Source organism: Octopus bimaculoides, chromosome 2 (assembly GCF_046866305.1).
Source record: "Octopus bimaculoides isolate indiv1 chromosome 2, ASM4686630v1, whole genome shotgun sequence".
Taxonomy (NCBI): Eukaryota; Metazoa; Mollusca; class Cephalopoda; order Octopoda; family Octopodidae; genus Octopus; species Octopus bimaculoides.
The window spans coordinates 69196888-69216015 of NC_142929.1; the positions used below are offsets into that span (position 1 = coordinate 69196888).

The following is a 19128-nucleotide window of genomic DNA, read 5'->3' on the forward strand; positions in this document are numbered from 1 at the left end:
CTCGATGTTTAGATATAGGTATATATTAATCATAATAGGTTTCACTGAAAAAGCTAACTTTTGATATTTTAATTTATTTTTGTTTTACATCAAAATCATAGCTAAACTTCCATTTAGAATTAATTGAAACTGTCTCATTAAGATGAATTACCTTATTAATATAAGTATTTACACATGGTGTTTATTTGGTAATTAAATTATATATTTTCTTTGAATTTTCGATTTTTTAAAATTTTCGAACTTCATGTTGAATACTGAAGTTACACATTGAAAATAAAACATTCGCCACTAGCTCATCATGTCAACTAATGTGCGTTCCCTGACATTTTAGTTAAACATTTCGTTAGAATGTTAAGTTTTCTTAAATTTTACTTCTTAAGCGAAAATATTCAGTATTTTTAACAAAAAGGTACTTTAAGTTCCTAAAAATAAAAAAGTTGATTTCGAAAAAAAAAAATCTTTCTTTTCACCCATGATTCCAATGTGTTGAAAAAAATTGGCGCGAGTCAGTGTTCTTGGGCAAGTGTGCGCGCATGTGGTCTTTGTTGTCTGTAATCTAAGCAAAGATGACGGATAAAGACGGAGGTAAGTTATACGTTTTTATTGACAACAGTCTCGTTATTATCTTCTTAAACTTATTCTTTTCCTGTCACAGTGCTTTAAGATATGTCATAAATTGTTTTGAAGCTCTTCTAATCTTAAATAAGATACTGTTTTCTTTTATTTGTTTTTTTTTTTTTAATTTTTGTTCCTGTGAAAATTGTGGAGCGATCTCGAAAAAACGAAACGCCGCTTTTGCATTCTTATTTCGTTTGCTCATTTATTTTATCCTGCTCAAGTTATTTGATTCGTATTTGTGCCTGTATCCCCTTATTTGCTACTTCATTATTTTTCGGCAATTTTATTGTTTACAGAAATTGGCTCCTATCAATAAATTGGAAAAAGAATAACCATTGACAGCACACGTTTCTCTTGTTTATTGTAGACACATCGAAAAACATCAATAGGCTTTTTTTATTTTTTGTTCCCTTTCGTTTCATGATTTAACGAATTCTATACTGTGTTCTTTAAATACTGTTGTGATATAAATGTCTAGTTTTTCCCATCTCCTAAGTCCAAGTCTACCCCCCTCCTCTGTCAATTCCTTCCTCTGGTGTCGGTGGCAGCCATACTGTCGTCCTCTTTACTTCACCAACTGCTGCTTATATCGCTATACCTTTTCGTATTATCATCTCTTAAATCACTTCATTTTTTTTTACCCCTAATCTAGTCGCTTTTAAATCTTGTTTCCATTCAAAATACTGAACTTCGTTTTTATATAAATGCATATGTATGCAATATATTTGAACATGTTGCATTGATCTTCATGTTATTTAACGATCATAAGAGACGTCTTAGTAAAAAAAATTTTGTCCGAATATAATTTTTCTGTCTTGTTTTTCTTTCTTTCTAAAACTTTTTCTCTTAATCGAAGCAGTCATTCAATGCTTTTTAATAGTATTTTTATTATTTTGTGAAGTTTTCGAATTAGTAGAGATATTTGAATGCGAGCTCATAGAATTCTCGAATCAATTATTAAGATCGTCCACCATAATGAAAAACATCGGGTAGAAAACAGACAAGTTAGTCGGCTTTGTTTTGTCTTCTATATTTATTGGTGGTCATCGTTATTTGCTTTCTTTTTTTTAATGGGAATCGACGTAGTTTTTCCTGAATTTTAACGTTCCGTATTGAGTAAAAATCTGTATTAAACATCTTTGAATAACTTTATAAAGTTGAAATGAGAAGATAGAATATTTTCGCGTTTTCCGTTTGTATTAGTCGTTTTCTTGAAAAGCAGAAGTTCCATTGTTTGGGGGGGGGGCTTCCAAGTCAAATGAAAAATCTGAAATTCCAATTGTAATCATTTATTAAACTTTACAGTGGATTAAATATTTCTATTTATAAATTTAAATTTGCTTAGATATCCTATATTAATGTCTTAAATATAAGGAAGTTGGTGAGGAATATTCGATTCGAGGGGCGGGGAAGATGGGTGGGGTGTGATTGGAATACAATCTTTGTAAAATCGTTCCAAATTGAGTTAGTTAAAATTTCACGTGCCAACAGTTTTACAGTTTACTCTTTGACTAAAACGATTATAAGGAAATTTAAAACAAAAACGTACGTACCAAAAGTATTAGGTCGATATAATGGATTAAAACCCCTGTACGGGATGCCCTAGCATGGCTGCCACCCAGGACCGCAAAAGAGAATAAAGCCGATTCTTCGTGTTGGACGTGTAAGATGACCCCAAGCGATTGGTGATGATGGCCCATAGCTCGCTTTTTTTCTTAATGCTCACTGAAGGCGAAAATAAAGCCGTTATCGTTTATGAAGGGCAATAAAACTGGGTTTGGAGTGAAATTAGTGGCAGCCAAACTAAGCCATTTGTACGTAAAGAGAGAAAGGAGTGCCGTGTGTGAATTGGAAAAGGATACCATATAACATTAGATTAGAATGACTTTTAAAGAAAGCCTTAAATATCAACTAAGTGCTAGTCAGAACTTTCGAAATTTAAAAAAAATATTCTATCCTTTCCAATGCACTGGATTAGTTGGAAGCAACTGGGAAGTTAGTGATTTGATGAAGGTACCAAGAGATGTTTGAAAAGTAGTTCTGAGGGGTCATTGTTATTGTAGGTTGAAATGTTGGGTTGGGAACGAAACATTTTACAGAGGAAATATACTTTATGAACACTGTGGTCAAAGGGGCCAGAACTGCATGTAGAATTTGGTGATCAGAAAGTACTCAGCTGATAGTTACTTGAAGTGACACTAGAGATCTAGAATTAGTTCCCTATCTCTCCATGGTTCACATGTCTAGGCAGATGACCAAATTGATTGTATTCAGCAGGTTTACAGTTAATACGTTGGTGTTACATTGTCTTTGATAAAGACACTTAAAACTTATATTATCCAGTCTACCTTAAATAGTTAATGTGTAGTGGTAATAACAAATGACAGTGAGCAGTTTAATTTTGTATTGTGGTGAAACATGGGCACTGCCAGGCTGAGGTATCTGAAATGAAAACTTTCTATTGGTGCTTCTGTGATTCAATTAGTTATGAGTATATCTAACATTTTATTGGGCTCAGTACAATGAAAATTAGTCACTGGTAAGATCTAAATTGTATCAAAACTTTTAAATAAAAGACATTTTTTAAAATTTACCCAAATAGTAACGGTCATTTTGTTTGTTGCCCAAAAATAATGTTGGCTTCAGCTGTTGTAGTTTATTTCCCTGCTCCCACTGGATTTTTAAAAGTATGCTTACCAGTTAACAGCAGTGTTGTAGGAGTGGCTTGGACCTTCACTTAATACCCACATCATATCATCCATTGATGCACACACTCTGGATGGTGTTAATATGTATGTTTAATGCACTTAGTGATTTGTTGCTGCAAGCTAAACATTGAAAGATTTGGAAGGCTGGCATGTTTGTGTGAAATTCCTTTTCAAAATGGAAAAAACTTTTACTGATCCTTTTTTATAGAAAGGATTGTTTGAACCATATGACATGTCATGATTAGTGCCAGTGTTTCAAATCAAGAAAAACCTACATCAAAGATTATTTCAGTATGGGTGACCTTCCATGTTGACATGCAATGATTACAGTGTGAAGGTACATGCTGTGATTTGCAAAAATCGTTGCCTAACTGCCCTTGGGGTGTCCAAAAAAAAAGTGTCACATGGTTGTGAAAGAACAGTTGAAGGTACATCATGTTGCCACAAAATTTGTGCTGTTTCTTCTGTCAGGTGAACAAAAGAGAAACAAGTTGCAGTCTGGAGCTGTTTGTTATACTAAAAGGGGCCATAATGTAAGTGTACTGCAATGATATCGAAACAAAAAGACAATCATCACAGTAGGTTGGGTTAAAATAGCTGTTGAGAGTTGCTTAAATGCGATGGTGATGTCTTTTTTGTATTTACTGGAAGGGCATTGTTCACGATGTTCCATGTGGTCGAATAATCAATGAAGTGTTTTACTGAGTTGTTTTGGTGCATGGATAAACAATGCCTGGATGCCGCACCACAACACTTGTTCACATATTACTCTTTATATGCATGGCCCTTTTGATGAAGCACAAGATTACTCATCCTGCTAGACACTACTTTCTAGATTTGGCTCTTGTGGACTTTAGGCACATACACGTTCTAAAAATAAAATCCACCAAGACAAAAGATTAAAAACAATTTTATCTGAACTATTCTTGAAAATGCTTCAAAAACTAAAGAACAGGTTGATTAAAATGCTCATTTGCTTTATGGACGATCTCCTATTTGACACAAATATCCTTCAGTAGATGAAATGAGATTTATCTGAGTAATAAAGTCATCTGATAAATAGTTATTTTTCTTTCTTTAAGGTTTTGATGATGCAGTGGAGGAGCGGGTTATCAATGAAGAGTACAAAATTTGGAAGAAGAACACACCATTTCTTTATGATTTGGTCATGACTCATGCCCTTGAATGGCCTAGTCTAACTGCTCAGTGGTTACCAGATGTCACTCGGTATGTATCACAATACTTTGCTGAATGTTTCTAGTTTAATATTCACAGTATAAGATGGGTGATGGTTGTTCTTTTAGTTGTCTTATAGTGACAGTGTGGTTCGCTAACTTAATGTAAATACTGGGGAAATATATCTTAAATTGCAATGGGTTTTTTTTATAGTTTCCAGCCACGGTGTTGGATTTCATATGAGCTTTACTCAGCACAGCCTTTTGTAAAAGCAAATCTCTGTCTCTTAGCTACAGGCAAGGAGTCTTTCATTGTTCTGCCATCTACAGATGTATAATAAAGATTAATTTCACTACTTGGTTAAAAGTAACTGCAAGTCTTTTTCTACTGACTTCTTACTGAGCCAAAAAAAATTATCTTAGCAGTGATCCACAAAGGAGAACAGCGAAACAAAACAAAAAGTGAGAAGTTTTCTGCAACAGGAATTTTCAGTGAAATGTGTAAAGAGTGAATACTGGAAATTCAAATCAACTTAATTCTCTCTCTCCACCCCATCCAAATTGCTGGGCCTTGTACTAAGAAATTTGAAACTATTCATTTTATCAAATGTATAAGTTGTGTTTATGAACACAATTTTACTGGCAGATAGGTGTGTGTGTGTATATATATATATATATATATTGTGTGTGTGTGTATATATATATACACACACATATGCACACACGACACAATTGTCTTCTGCACTGTTTCTGTTGAACTCCATGACCAACCTGAGGCTACAACTGCCACACAATGGGGTTGACACTAGACCTAATAGGTATAGAGCCAGATTCTAAACCATGCATCTGTGTGTTTTGGGGAAATTTGTAGGAACTTGGATGTGAATATACTGTTAAAGCCAAAAGCTGGTAGCTTATCTAAAAAAAAAAAAAATTGATGTTATTCTAGCAGTAACACACAATAAGTGAATGTATATTTTGGCGTGTAAGGGAATAAAATAGAAAATATGTTGTATTTGGGGAATAAATGATTAGAAGGATTGGAATTAGTTGAAAAAGTTTGCTTAGCCATTATCAAAATTGGCCTAGAATAAGTACAATGTTTTGTATATATGTGTGTCTGTATTTTGAGTTTCATAAGCTGTTTTTTGCCAGTTTTGAAAGATACCTATATATTTTGTAACAGCATTTTTCAAAACTGGGAGTTGAATAGTGTTGACATAATTTATGGGGAAGAGACATTAGTAATTATTATTATTTTGATTCATAAAGTATGGAAGGAAAGAATGTATTGTTTCTTTCAAAATTAGAAATGATGGTTGCAAAGATAGATTCAGCAGAGAGGAACCATTTTAGAAGCTTGTACAATAGTACAAGCTTCAGAAGAAGAAAAATAAAAGGTTTTTTAACAACTATTAAAATGATCCTGCGAGTAGGCTAAGATTATTTGATGCTTTGTTATAATGCAAGGAGTTGATGATGTGTGTGTGTGGATGGACGAAACACCCACCAAGACATTTGAAAACATGGTGGTGAGATGAAGGAAACAAGGAGGTGTAATAGCAGAAAAGACATTGCATGAAAGCTAAAGACTGCAGAGGTATGGGAGACATATAGGAGGAAACAGCTTGAACATATGGATTCATAGAAAGATAGATATTTAAGATTACAAAGCAGAAAAAATGGCCTTGGTGTAGAGCAGTGCTCCACAACCTTTTTTCACTTGTAGTACACTTATATTCTTTTCAAAATTTGGTGGCACACCTGAACTAAAATTATAGGGGGGAAAAATTATATTCACGTTACACTGTGACATACTGGTTGCAGTTCACTGTAGAGTGATATGTGGGCTGCTTGGAAGATGAATTGCAATTGGTGAAATCCAAATAGAATTAAGGAAACTTGGAAGTGATATAGATGTATGGAGAGGTTTATTGAATGTGAAAAATTAATGTGATTGCAACATTATATAAGAACAATATAGTTGTAGAACCTCAGAAGCAATAACTAGAAAAGAAGTTAAGGTGGTGAGGATATTGAACCTAAAGATTGGAAAAACAGGATTGCCTCTGAATGTTGTGGGAGATATGTTAGAAATAGAAAGTTGAGGTGTGGTAAAAACTACAAGATCTGTTGGATGTTGATGAAAGAAGACTATTCTAGTAGATTTGGAGTTGAGTACTCTCATTTTTGTGTACAGAAGGAAAGATAACCCTCCTGGACTGTAATATTCTTAAAGAGAAATTAAACTATAGAAGCATGGAATTAAAGTGTTGAAAAAATTATTGAAAAAGATGTAGATTAGTGTTGTCAGGAAGTGGAATTTTTTTATTTTTAAACACTTACAGGAGAAAATAGTCGTTTCTTGAGATTGTTGATCTGTATAAAAAAAAATTATTAACACGACTCTGCACAGAGTGGTGGCATGAGCAGTGAGAGATTTGAGGAATGGTTGATTAGGATAGTGATGTTGATGTGAGAGAGTATGCACAATTTTGAAGAGCTGGAACTGTGGTGAGAAGTATTTGTGCCAAAAGCGAGAAAGGTATTGGTATGGATTCCATTAAATGCACAATGTGAGATGTTCATTAACTTAATGGTAGTTATATTTTAAGTTTGTGTAGAAAGGGCTGCAGGTGAAGGGAATGTTGAGTTGAAAATGATGTGAATCTAAGGCTGGAAGCATTATCAAAGAGATAAGTTGGATGGAGAAAGTAGATAGTATGAAATGCACATGAAGATGTTCTGAGAATTGAGTGACAATTTAATGGTGGGCAGAGCAACATTGATTCTGAAGGGAAAAGTGTATTATGAGAAATGCTATAGTTTATAGAAGTATGGTATGGCTAATTTAAGGCCAGCAGAAAAAGCTAGAAAGAACAGGTATGAGATTAGTTTAGTGGTGAGTGCAGTATCATTGGAATAGTGGAAAGATGAACAAACAATAAATTGCAGAGGATGTTGGGATTAAGAGTCGGTGATGGGTATTACAAAGAGAAATGGGATGAGATGGATAGGTTAGGTGACTTGTGAAAGGAATGATGTCAAAGGAAAAGAAACCATGGTTTCAGATGTTGAGGGACGAAATGAAGACAAGGGCTCATGTAGCAGATAGAGTGAAGAGGACTATCATAGTGTTGGCTAGGCTAACCTATGCTACAGTTGGAGAAGTGGTTTTAAAGCGTTTGTTGTAATGCTTTAATGAATGTGTCCAAGTAAATGCAACCAGTTATCTACATTTTAAATGTTCATATTTTTCAGCTGAAGTTTACTTAAAGATAGTTTAGAATTTGGACATTTTACAAGTTGTGCTAGACACACTAGATTTCATGATTTGAATGTCTTTGACTATATTTCTAATGACATACACTGCCTGTGTGCATTAATTAATTGTGAAAATATTCTAGAAATTTAGTAATTAACAAACAAAACGAAAGAAAGAGTTTTTGCCCTCCCCTCTCATCATCATCATCATCATTTAACATCCGCCTTCCATGCTAGCATGGGTTGGACAATTTGACTGAGGGCTGGCGAACCAGATGGCTGCACTAGGCTCCAATCTGATTTGGCAGAATTTCTACAACTGGATGCCGTTCCTAATGCCAACCACTCCTAAAGTGTAGTGGGTGCTTTTACGTGCCACCAGCACGAAAGCCAGTCAGGTGGTACTGGCAATGGCCACGCTCAAAATGGTGTATTTTACGTGCCACCTGCACAGGAGCCAGTCCAACAGCACTGGCAACGACCTCGCTCAAATAGTGCTATTTACGTGCCACTGGCACAGATGCCAGACAGCTGCTCTAGCAATGATCACGCTCGGACGGTGCTCTTAGCGCTTGTATTAAGCTAGTGTTTAGGTCCTATAAAATTGTGATAAGAAGTTCATTTAAATTTTTCTTTATCATCTTGCTACCCAAAATACACTCCTTGTGTTTCAATTGCATTCTAAATTATTTGAATTTAGACTGGTTTCATAAGACATCTCTTTTTATTAACCAATATATTAATGTTATTTTTGGAACACAATTTAACAAAAATTTCTTATATCTATTTCATAATTTTTATCTCAAAGCAAATCTAACTACAGGTAAATTCAACAAAATATAAAATTATTAAAATTTTGTTTAAACATCAGCATAGAAAATGTGTATAATTTCCTTGAAAAGACTGGCTAAGTCTAAAATTTTCCTAGAAATAACTACAAAAAACCGTTTTTAAACTTTTACTAGTAAAGAACTTTTTATTTCTTTCCTTATTGCTATTGTACCTGTTAGAATTATTTTGTTTTCAGAAGTAGAAATATCCTATTCATAATCATATGGTTTTTATGTTTGCCATATATTTTGCTAGAATTTTCTGTCTTCTTTCAAAAATACCTTGAATTTAAACTTGCTTGTTGACATAAAACTGGTATCCAGTTTTTGTCCATTTTGAAACATTTCAGAATATTGAAGTGGAAAAAATCTGCAAAAATTCACAGCGCTCAGACATCACATTTCGTGAATGTACTAATGAGATTTGCACATAAATTCTCATTAAAATACAAATAGGTTATTTCAGGCAGGTATGGGTGTTATGGGAACATCAACCACTTTTTTTTTTTTTTTTCAAAGCAAACTTTTTCTTTCTTTACAGACCTGAAGGAAAGGACTATTCGTTGCATCGGCTGATTCTGGGAACACATACGTAAGTTGTATTTGTAATCTGAATTGCACATACCAGTAATTTATGACCAATCCTGAATGCCTTGCTTGCTCACTAACAAATTTTGTAGATTAGGGTTTTGTTAAAAACTCCAAAAGCAGCACCTTTTGGCTTGTTTGGTGTTTGCTGCTAGGTCAGTTCTAAAGCTATCTTAGTCTACCTGCTTGGTCAATTTGTCACCTTTCAACATCTCATTTAAGTGCCAGTTCATATCTATAAAAGATGGGCATCAGAAATGCTATTAAAAAATATCTTGTTAAATATAATCCTGGTGATTGTTGTATGCAGGAGCAAGATTGCAGAACAGACCATACCTTAGTTGTCTTGCTAGCCTCCCTTTTTGATTGTACTTGCCTAACTGTGTGCTACAGCTACAGTTGTCGACTGATGATTATCTTATTTTGTTGGCAATGCTATATTTTGTTATACACTCTTAGAATGCAGTCAGTTAAAGCTTGAAAGTTTCTTTTTTTTTTAATTTTTTTTTGTAGCTTTTGTTCTTACTAAGAAATGCACAAAGTTTATAGAAAATGTGTGTTCTATTCATATATAATTAAATACATAATATAGATAATAATTTTCTCCAGCTATTGGACTTCCAGTGTTTTATCTCCCATGATATTTTGAGGGTGCTTTTCTCTTGAAATACATAAATGATTTGAGCAGTTTTCTGGAATTATTGCCCTATCTCAAGATCAGCTTATTTTAAATTAAGAATTAACGATTCATTTGGCTCAGAAAATGATTTACAAGTGCATCCAATTCTATTTTTATTGTAGTCGGTTAAAGGTTTTCTTGTATTTGTTTTAGCTAGGAGTTGCTGCATATCATTTTACAATTGGTTTCTCAGTGGAAGTATAGACATACATACATGTATGTACAAACTTAGATTAGCTACAATATTTATATATTTCTTTTGTGAACAATAAAGGCATTGAATTTTTTTCCCCCCATATTTGTCAACTTTTTCTGTTGTTTCTACATATTGCATTGAACAAAACTTCTGCATCATTGTATAATTTTTCTGTATGTTGTATTTATAAATAATTTGATTCTGTCATTTCTTTAAACTTTCTAAACTTGTAGTGCACTACTATTCGTGTGTGTACAGAAACACTCCTCACTTGTCTTTCCAATAAAGAGTTTTTTTGCTTAAATGTTAGACTTCCTTTCTTCCATATAGCATAAAATTTATTCAACTGTTGAACTTTCTGTATAACAGTTTGCTAATGCAGACAATTACTAGTTTCCTCTGATTCTACTGTTTTACAATAATAAAGTCAATATGTTTGTACCTTTTGTGATGCATTAGTTTTGTCCTGTTATAATTCCTCATGATTTTATTTTAGGTTATTTACTTTCATGGCAAGTTTTGGATTTCCATTTGCTAGTTTGTTTTTGTTTAATAATACCTATGGAGTGATTTCAATTGAGCAGGTATCTCTTCTCCATATGGTGCCTACTGATAATTTATATTACAGCTTATCTCCACAACTTCGCACGTTTTTGGATGTGTGCACAACTGGAATCAAATATGGATGGATATTCCCGGCAGATTACCTGTATTCTTTTTCGCACTTTCTCTTTACTGATATAACTGCTGAATTGGCTGGGAATAATTATTTTATTGGGTGGGTAATGTCTATTTTGCAAGTAAGTTTGAGGATGTTAGTTGTAAAAGACTCCCAAACCCCAAGGTAATAGTAGTTGGATGTTGGTGAAGCAGTTGCTCTGATGTGAACATAGGATTACAAAAAGCTTTTGTCTGTGTGGAAGAATAAAGTCAGTGGTAAAAGATATCTACAATAGGAATTGGGAAGTGATCATTAAGATTTTGCCCCATAAGAGCTATCTAGAGGGATATGCTGTATTGCAGACATCCTGGCTTCAACGTTCTTTTTTTCATTCCACCAACTTTGCTAGAATTGATCTTAAACTATCTCTTTAATTTCTCTTTATATCCCTCATACATATAAGAATGTATGTTAGAAAATGGGGTGGGTGGGGCTATTGTTATTCTTAGGTCATTTTCAGTATTCAACTTCAAATTGGACTTAAAACTGTTTTAATTTTCTCTTCCCTCTCCCAATATTTTCAGGTTCCTTTTAGAAACAATGAAATATTGGCTGTTGGCTTTGTGTTGATAAAGCTCCAAATACTTAGTCATGTAACTTTGTCTTTTTTTCCCATACTGGCATAGATTGGCTGGCTGATTTATTGCAGTCTAAGTTCTTGGAAATGCTGCTGTCTTAGGTTGCAAGACCACAACTCATTCAGTTGTTGATTATTTTGGCATGGTTCCTATGGCTGGATGTATTTTCTAATACCAACCACTTTACATAGTATACTATGTATACTACATTTCATTGTGGCACCTGCTCTAGAGAAGTTGCTTTGACCCCTGCATGCCAAGAGAATCTTCTATACTGTGTAGTCTCTAATGTCATGGCAAACATGACCAAGAAGTTGAATAGGAGAGTATGGATGTGATGGCGGGAACAATAAATGGATGAGAAAAGTGGTGGAAGAGTGACTGATAGCTTCATGTTGGTTGTTAGTAAGGTGAATGAATAAGAAACAGCATGCACAGTGTAAAAACAACAGTAGAAGGTGGATGGTGGTATAGGAGAATGAATGATGTATAGCAATAAAGGTAAGTGATGGATATGGATCGAGACAGCTAGCAATACAGAATAATAGTTGGTGAGTACTGGATGGATTTGTATTGATTTAATGCTATCCTTGTTAAATCAACAACATAATGGAACAGGGATATAGTGGTAATTTTGATGCTGGAGGGATTGAATACAGACTAATCAAATGCTATTCCTCAAATGAAATACTAGGGAATGGAAACATGAAATTTTAATTTGTGAAATGTGAAGTGTTAGCTTCAGCAAATATAACATTCTACTTATGTCATCAAGTACATCTTTCTTTGAATTAAAGATTATGCCTATAAGGTCAGCATTTTCATAGTATTTATTTCCCTTTGTCTTTCACTTTCTCTCATTTTTCTTATGAATTAGTGATAGCTGGAATTAAATTGAACAAAATTCTGTTTACAGTTGAGTACCATTAATTATTTTTCTACCAGTTCACAGCATTATCTCTTCTCTCTTGATTATTTTTAATTTTCTCCCTCACACTTGTACAGGTTTGTATCAACAAATAATTTTGTTTTTTGTTAAATAAAGATTTGGATTTAAAATATACATTTAAATTTGTTCTATTCTCAATCATATAAATATTGAGCCCCTGACTAATTTAAGCTATATAAATACTTAAAATTCCATGACATTTTAAAAGAACTCTCTGTTTTTCTATTTTGTTAACTCTAGCTCATCATCTCCCGATTCGAACAACTCTCGGATGTGAGCAGTTTCATTTCCTGCCTGTTATTTTTTTTTTTTTTTTTTTTTTTTTTAAATACTGACACCATAACTCCAGCTCCTCACTTGCATGCTTTCTTGTAGTGGTGGCTTCTAACCTTTTAAATCGACTGATGACCTCTCTCCCACCAGTTTTTAATATATTTACAAATGAATTAAAAGTTTATAATATATAATCCAACACCACAGAGAGAACTTAATATATCATAATTTTATTCATGTAATCTTCTTGAAATATATTTGTATAGTTTACAATTGCCCAAACTGTTGAAATAACATCTTCTGGTTATCCTTAATTTGGCTATATACCTCTTAGCAGAATAATATTTAATTAAAATAGCTTATTCCATACTAGAAAGGTAGAGCTTTGTTTCTAATGCAACAGTTTTATAAATAATAATGGGATTAGGACTTTGTGCCAGTTTAATTCTTTAGGTGCTGTGCTTGCACATTATTTGCATATGAAAAATATGAACAGCTTCTACCAGTTTGTATAGTGGATGTTAATGCAAGCTTAATTTTCTAGATTAAGTAAATTTTTGCATGACAAATGCTTTGGGGTTAGTCTTCAATATTTTTCTGAAAACTTGCTTGTCTTGTAGCAGTTGGTGTGATAAGCTAAATAGAATTTCATCTTTGGTATGAGGTTCTGCCTAACATTTTCTGCGGTGTGAACTTGTTTTTACCTTACCCATTGCTAAGAGTACATCTATGCTTGATTGGATGATCTGTTTCCAGCAGTATTTTATAAGGGATATAACAGGAAACTTATTTCATCTTAGTATTTCTTTTTTTGAATGGCCATTTGTGCAGCTATTTTCCAAATGTGTCCAAATTTCAATAACAGTTTACCCAAAATATTTTCTTGATAATATATGTTGATATATTATCATTATAAATTTTAGTTATTGTCTCTTTCTCAACTACGTGGATTTTCTTCATTTCAGCTGCTCTAGGTGGCATTCTGACAATCTGGACAGGTACTATGACTAGTCTTCTTCTCTACAAATCAAATGTATGGCTTTTTGTAACTGCCCAAATAATTATTTTTCAGTTGGCTCTATATTATTGTTTATGTACAAATATTTTTTTTATTATTATTTTTTATATATAAGTTCTAGTTGTTCATCTTTATTGTTGCCTCTTTCTCTCTGATAGTTTCTTCATTCTCACATGTGTGTGCACACAAAAACAGCATTTGAAGGGATATATCTTTAATAGACAATTCCGTTTTGCTCAAATTTCAAACTGGTACCTGTTTGTTTATTCTTGAACGCCTGGGCTCTTGTAAAACAACATGGTATGTAGATGTACCCGTCCAGATTGTCAAGATTTTTGAACCTTCCTAACTTGGCTTATGTATTTATTGATAGCTTATATTCAGTATATACCCTAATAAATTTTTGCAGCTTTACTTTAATATGCTTCCTGCTTTTATTAGCAAAATAATTAAACATTACTTCCGCTTGTTAACTCAAACTCTTTTCTTTGTATAACAAATCAGTTTTATTTACTGCATTTGTAATTTATACAGCATAGATTTTGGAATTAACTTTAGAAGCCATAACATATGTTGGGTTTTTTTTTATGTATTTAATGCTAAATTTGGCATAACCATTTTAGTTAAGTTTAATTGTATCTATTTTCAAAGTAGCAGTGAGAGAGGTGTACATGTGAGTGTGTATTTTATCATTGGCCTAAGTACTACAGAGAAAAAAATGCTACAGACATAGGCCCTCTTTAAATGTGGAGTTTTTGTAGCACTAGAAAAAAAAAGTTGATTTTGGTTTGTTTTAGATATATCCTTTGTGAATTTAGTCACATCTAAAATGTTATTGGCAAGAAAATTCTAATCAGTTTGACAAGAAATTAAAGAGGAGTTGGATATGTTGTTTTAACAGTTTGTTGAGCAATTTTCCCGGTAAATTTAGCATTACAATAATTATAAAACAGCTTTTGTAACACAAATATGCACTTCTGAATATTCAAGATAAAGTATTTAAAAATGCTTATGTGCTTAACAGTGAAATTTTATCAAACTTTGGTTTGAGGAGCATATTGCTGGTGGGTGGGGGGTATGCAAGGTACTTTCTCTATTCTTTCTGCTATTTGTCGCTTGATTTCATTGTTGAGTATTGCTGCATGTTTTAAGTGTCCTGTGGTGTTGCATGCTCTGTATTTTACTCACCCAGTTGTGAAAAGAACAATATCTTTTAACATAGTACTCAATGTAGTATGTTGAGTCTCTCTCTCTCTCTCTAAACATGTTGTAAATCTAGTCTTAAACTGCATGCCTGAGTTGGGAATAATCATCCCTATCAATTTATTACATATTCGAAATTGTTTGGGATCATTCTCATAGGATTGTTTTGTGCCTATGCTGACAAGCCATGAGTTTATTTGTACTATACAGTAAAAGTATATTCATTTCAAATCTTGGTGCAGTTCAATGCTTTCTAGATGACTTGCATGAGGTTCACTTATTAGAATACCTATTGCCATTATTCCCTTTTGTTCCCGATTTATTTTGCCTGCATTTTTCAATAACTTAGGGGAAATACTGGGAACGAAACCAGATATCTGGCACTGATTCCAGATCTCTCTCAATATATTTTACGTTTCTTAAATGTTGATCATTGCCAAGCTAAACACTTTCTCCCTTCTGTGTCCTGCAGGTGAAGGATAGTTTCTTTTCTAGATAAACTTGTTGCATGAATGGTAGAATTGTCTCCAATGCTTTGTAATTAGCTGATAGTTTTGCTGTAATTTTCAATTTGATAATTGTAAGTGTATTTGTGTTTGCTATATGTTTAATAATACATGAGACACAGTGGCCTGTTGGACAAGATAATCAAATCTCTAGCTCTCTGCTTTTGTGTTTGTATCCTGTCATGGACATTGAATTGTCTCTAGTTGAGACACTAAAATCTCCTACCTCATATCTTAAGAAATAACAATCATTATTATTATTATATGTCTGAAATGTTAATTATATTAGTGTATAATTGTAAATATATTGCTAGTAGACTTTTTGATGGGCTCTTTACATTGCCATCTGTAGAGAGCATAACACTCCATCTTCTACTACACAGACATGTCAGTATTGTGTATTTAGATATTGTTAGCCATTTCTACTTTGAATTGTATATTATTAAATTTATCACTTAAATTTAGTTTAACATAGAGGTAAATCTAAACTTTAAAATATCCCAATATCTTACAATTTTTTTAAGGAAACATTCTTTTTCTTTTTCCCTCCGTTCCAGATCTGATGAACAAAATCACCTACTTATTGCTAGTGTGCAGCTGCCTAATGACAATGCACAGTTTGATGCTTCTCATTATGACAGTGAAAAAGGAGGTAAGTATTCTTTTAAAATCACCATTGTTATTATAGGCATAGACACAGCTATATGATTGAGAAGTTTGCTTCCCAGCCACATGGTTCTGAGTTCAGTCCAACTTCATGGCACCTTCAGCAAGTCTCTTCTACTGTGTTCCTTGGTCAACCAAAGCCTTATAAGTGAATTTAGTTTGTGGGGAAAAGGTCATCATGTGTATGTGCATGTGTCTGTCATACGAGTGGTGTCATTTGTTTTTAATATTCTATGCAAATATATCTGGCCAAGGGGAAATATTACCTTTCTTGGAGACATGTGGGTTGGCTACAGGAAGAGTGTCTGATCATAGAAAATCTGCCTCAGTAAACTCCATCTGACTTGTACAAGCACAGAAAAGTGGACATTAAAATGATGATGATGTTGATAATTTCCATTCTTAATTATTTTCAAATATTACTCTTTAATTTGTTTCTTTGCAGAATTTGGTGGATTTGGTTCAGTGAGTGGCAAAATAGAAATAGAAATCAAGATAAATCATGAGGGTGAAGTGAACAGGGCTCGCTACATGCCCCAAAACCCTTGTATCATTGCCACTAAAACACCATCCAGTGATGTTTTAGTTTTTGATTATACAAAACATCCATCGAAGCCTGGTAAGTAAAAAAATAACCTGCTTTCTTACTTTTTATATTTTTTATGTATGTCATTACTGCATTTAATTCTATTTGATTGATGCAGGCCAGGAAGAATGGACATTAATTGATGGTAATACCAACTATTCTGAGGTGCAATTCATTAAATGCTTTTTTAACACAGCATGGTTTTCTATGGTTCATCATAGTTTCATTTATTGATATCCTTCAAGTTAGGTGTAGTTTTCTTTTTATATAATTTTAGTATTCGTATAGAATCCAACTTTGTAGATGCTATATTTGTTGCATTTATATCACTTTAACGCTTCAACATATAAGCATTACATTTGGCAGAGTAATCTGAATTCTAAAGGGTTAAAGTCAAAGGCTTTGTCCTTTTACTTGTTTCTAAATAAACCATTCAGTAACTACCCATATGTTCAGGCACAACAAAATGACCTCGTCACTAGATATATGATGTGTCGGTTTCAGTTGCAACTACACTGCATATTCATGATTTGGGGAAACAGTACTAAGGAACTCTGCTTGTGCTGCTGCATCCAATTTGTTTTCCATGAACAACTGAAATGACAATTTAATATTTAGTGTTGTTTTCTTGTTTAAATGTTCATGCTTGTGCTCCCCCACTTCTGGCATTTAATCTATGTATAAATATAACTTTGTCACTGGAAACAATGTACACAGGCTCATACTTTGCCAGGAAGTCTCTATTCCTAATGTTACAGAATCTCCTTTACCTTTCATTTCACTAGGAAGTTTTGTTAGACAAGACTTCTACTGATCAAACACTTCAGTACAAGTAACAATGTTAGCCTTAGCATCAGAAAATCCATCTATCATCTCTAGTTTGAATCTTGCTACTTTGTGCTCCTGTGGATTCCATCTCTTCTTTTCTGTCTTTTGAATTAGAGGTTCCATTGCAGCATGGATCGATATGCGGCTAGCATTACTTTGTTGGTGTGCGGGCCTGGGGCATTCATGAGTGCATCCCTTTTCAGATTCCATGAGATGTTAACATCACCCCTGCACAACACTTCTGCAACTCCTCTCTGCTGTAATGCAAATACAACTCAATAAACAGATTGAGATACTTTTACTGATAGAATATCTACCATATTTACTTGTATAAGTTACATCCCTAATTTAGTGTTAAATCTTGTTTGCTTTTTGTTTTTCTCCTTGTAATTTTTAACTTTGCCCCAAGCATAAGTTGCACCCCAGTTTTAGTGTGTATACATGAGTAAATATGGTAACTATTTAGTGTAAAACTATTTCAGTGGTGGGGTTCCTCTCTCCATTTTGATTGTTTATTGACAATATGCCTTCTCTTCTTATTAGATCCTAGTGGTGAGTGTAATCCTGAACTTAGACTTAAAGGACACCAAAAGGAAGGGTAAGTACTGGCAGTTGAAACAAATTTGACTTTACAAAGATTTGGTGTGTATATTTAAGAAGAAAAAAAAAGATCATTTAACCTTTTTGGTGCCATCCTGTCTAAGATCACCATTCGTTCAGTGGTGCAAACTTCGTGTTTTCAAGTGATCTATGAAATTAAAACCTTTCACTAAAATTTCATGTTCAATTTGATAATAGTTCCAAAGATAGCTTAATTTGAGATTGACCCTTTCGTTACTATAACTCAATTGCACACGGAGCCAAAATTCAAATCACACTTAAGGTTGCAGGCCGAGCAGGATAAACATTCATTAAGCATTGCAAAACTAAGCCTTTTTTAAAAAATGATACGAATTAAAATAGACAAAAGTTAAAATAATAGCAAATCAAGGAATACCAATTTTCACTCTTATGCCAATTCGTCAGAGCTGGATGTTTGGCATCTTTTCTTAGCAGCATGTTTGCTTGTTTGGAATAAAGTTCTGTATTATGGAGATTCTCAGGGTGGACTGCAGGAGTTCATCAGTGAGCTGACTCTAGTGTGATGTTTTGTTAATCTTTATCACAGAGAATGGCTGCTCACACAGATATGTGCTACCAAACATGCTCAAGGTTCGAGCTGCATGTAGACAAAGCTGGGGCATTTCTTTAAGAATGAAACGAGTGAACTGTGCAGGCCCCACAGTGTCATACTTTGCCTTTAGTGCCCCATTACACCGCAGCTCTATGAGCTCCATCTGCAAATGTACGGGTGCGGTTTCCACGTCAATGGCAAATGGGTTGTAAAACAGCTCGAAATTACTTTTTTGTACTTCAAAGTCACTAAAATGGTGTGCGAACTCAGTGCAGTTTTTCAGCAAAGAGTGCATTTGAAAACACCATGGTGATGACTTGGTGCAGCATTGCTTTGCAACAAGGAAAATGAGACAAGTTGCATGGGTGCACTTGTGTCCCCCATAAGCGCAACTTCACTTGAAATGCTTTCACTGCATCATGCATATCAGTGACCAAGTGGTCCCATCCCTGGAGCTGCAGGTTCAAGATGTTGAGATGAGTAGTTATGTCAGACAGAAACGCCAACTCTCATTTCCACTTTTCGTCTCACAAAACTGTGGAGTCTTTTCCTTTGCTGTCCATGAGCT

The 19128-nt window shown here is 33.9% G+C and overlaps 2 protein-coding genes across 20 annotated transcripts in view; one reads left to right on the forward strand and one right to left on the reverse strand.

The window, feature by feature from the left end:
* LOC106879514 (ralBP1-associated Eps domain-containing protein 1) overlaps nucleotides 1-551 on the reverse strand; it is a 137892-nt gene extending 137341 nt beyond the window's left edge. For 5 of the 16 annotated variants that reach the window (XM_089346960.1, XM_089346954.1, XM_089346943.1 and 2 more), the window contains exon 1: nucleotides 1-529. The gene's annotated coding sequence lies outside the window, so the exon portion shown is untranslated. The other 11 variants (XM_089346944.1, XM_089346940.1, XM_089346928.1 and 8 more) reach the window with 9 other exon arrangements.
* Nucleotides 502-19128, forward strand: part of LOC106879513 (histone-binding protein RBBP4) — a 27900-nt gene continuing 9273 nt past the window's right edge. Inside the window, exons 1-8 of one of the 4 annotated variants that reach the window (XM_014929121.3) lie at nucleotides 502-585; nucleotides 4409-4553; nucleotides 9137-9187; nucleotides 12547-12579; nucleotides 13545-13577; nucleotides 15864-15958; nucleotides 16418-16591; nucleotides 17930-17984. In XM_014929121.3, coding sequence (XP_014784607.1) covers nucleotides 567-585; nucleotides 4409-4553; nucleotides 9137-9187; nucleotides 12547-12579; nucleotides 13545-13577; nucleotides 15864-15958; nucleotides 16418-16591; nucleotides 17930-17984 — 605 coding nt within the window. In that variant the 5' untranslated portion in view covers nucleotides 502-566. The remainder of the gene's footprint in view (nucleotides 586-4408; nucleotides 4554-9136; nucleotides 9188-12546; nucleotides 12580-13544; nucleotides 13578-15863; nucleotides 15959-16417; nucleotides 16592-17929; nucleotides 17985-19128) is intronic. The other 3 variants (XM_014929122.3, XM_014929123.3, XM_014929124.3) reach the window with 3 other exon arrangements.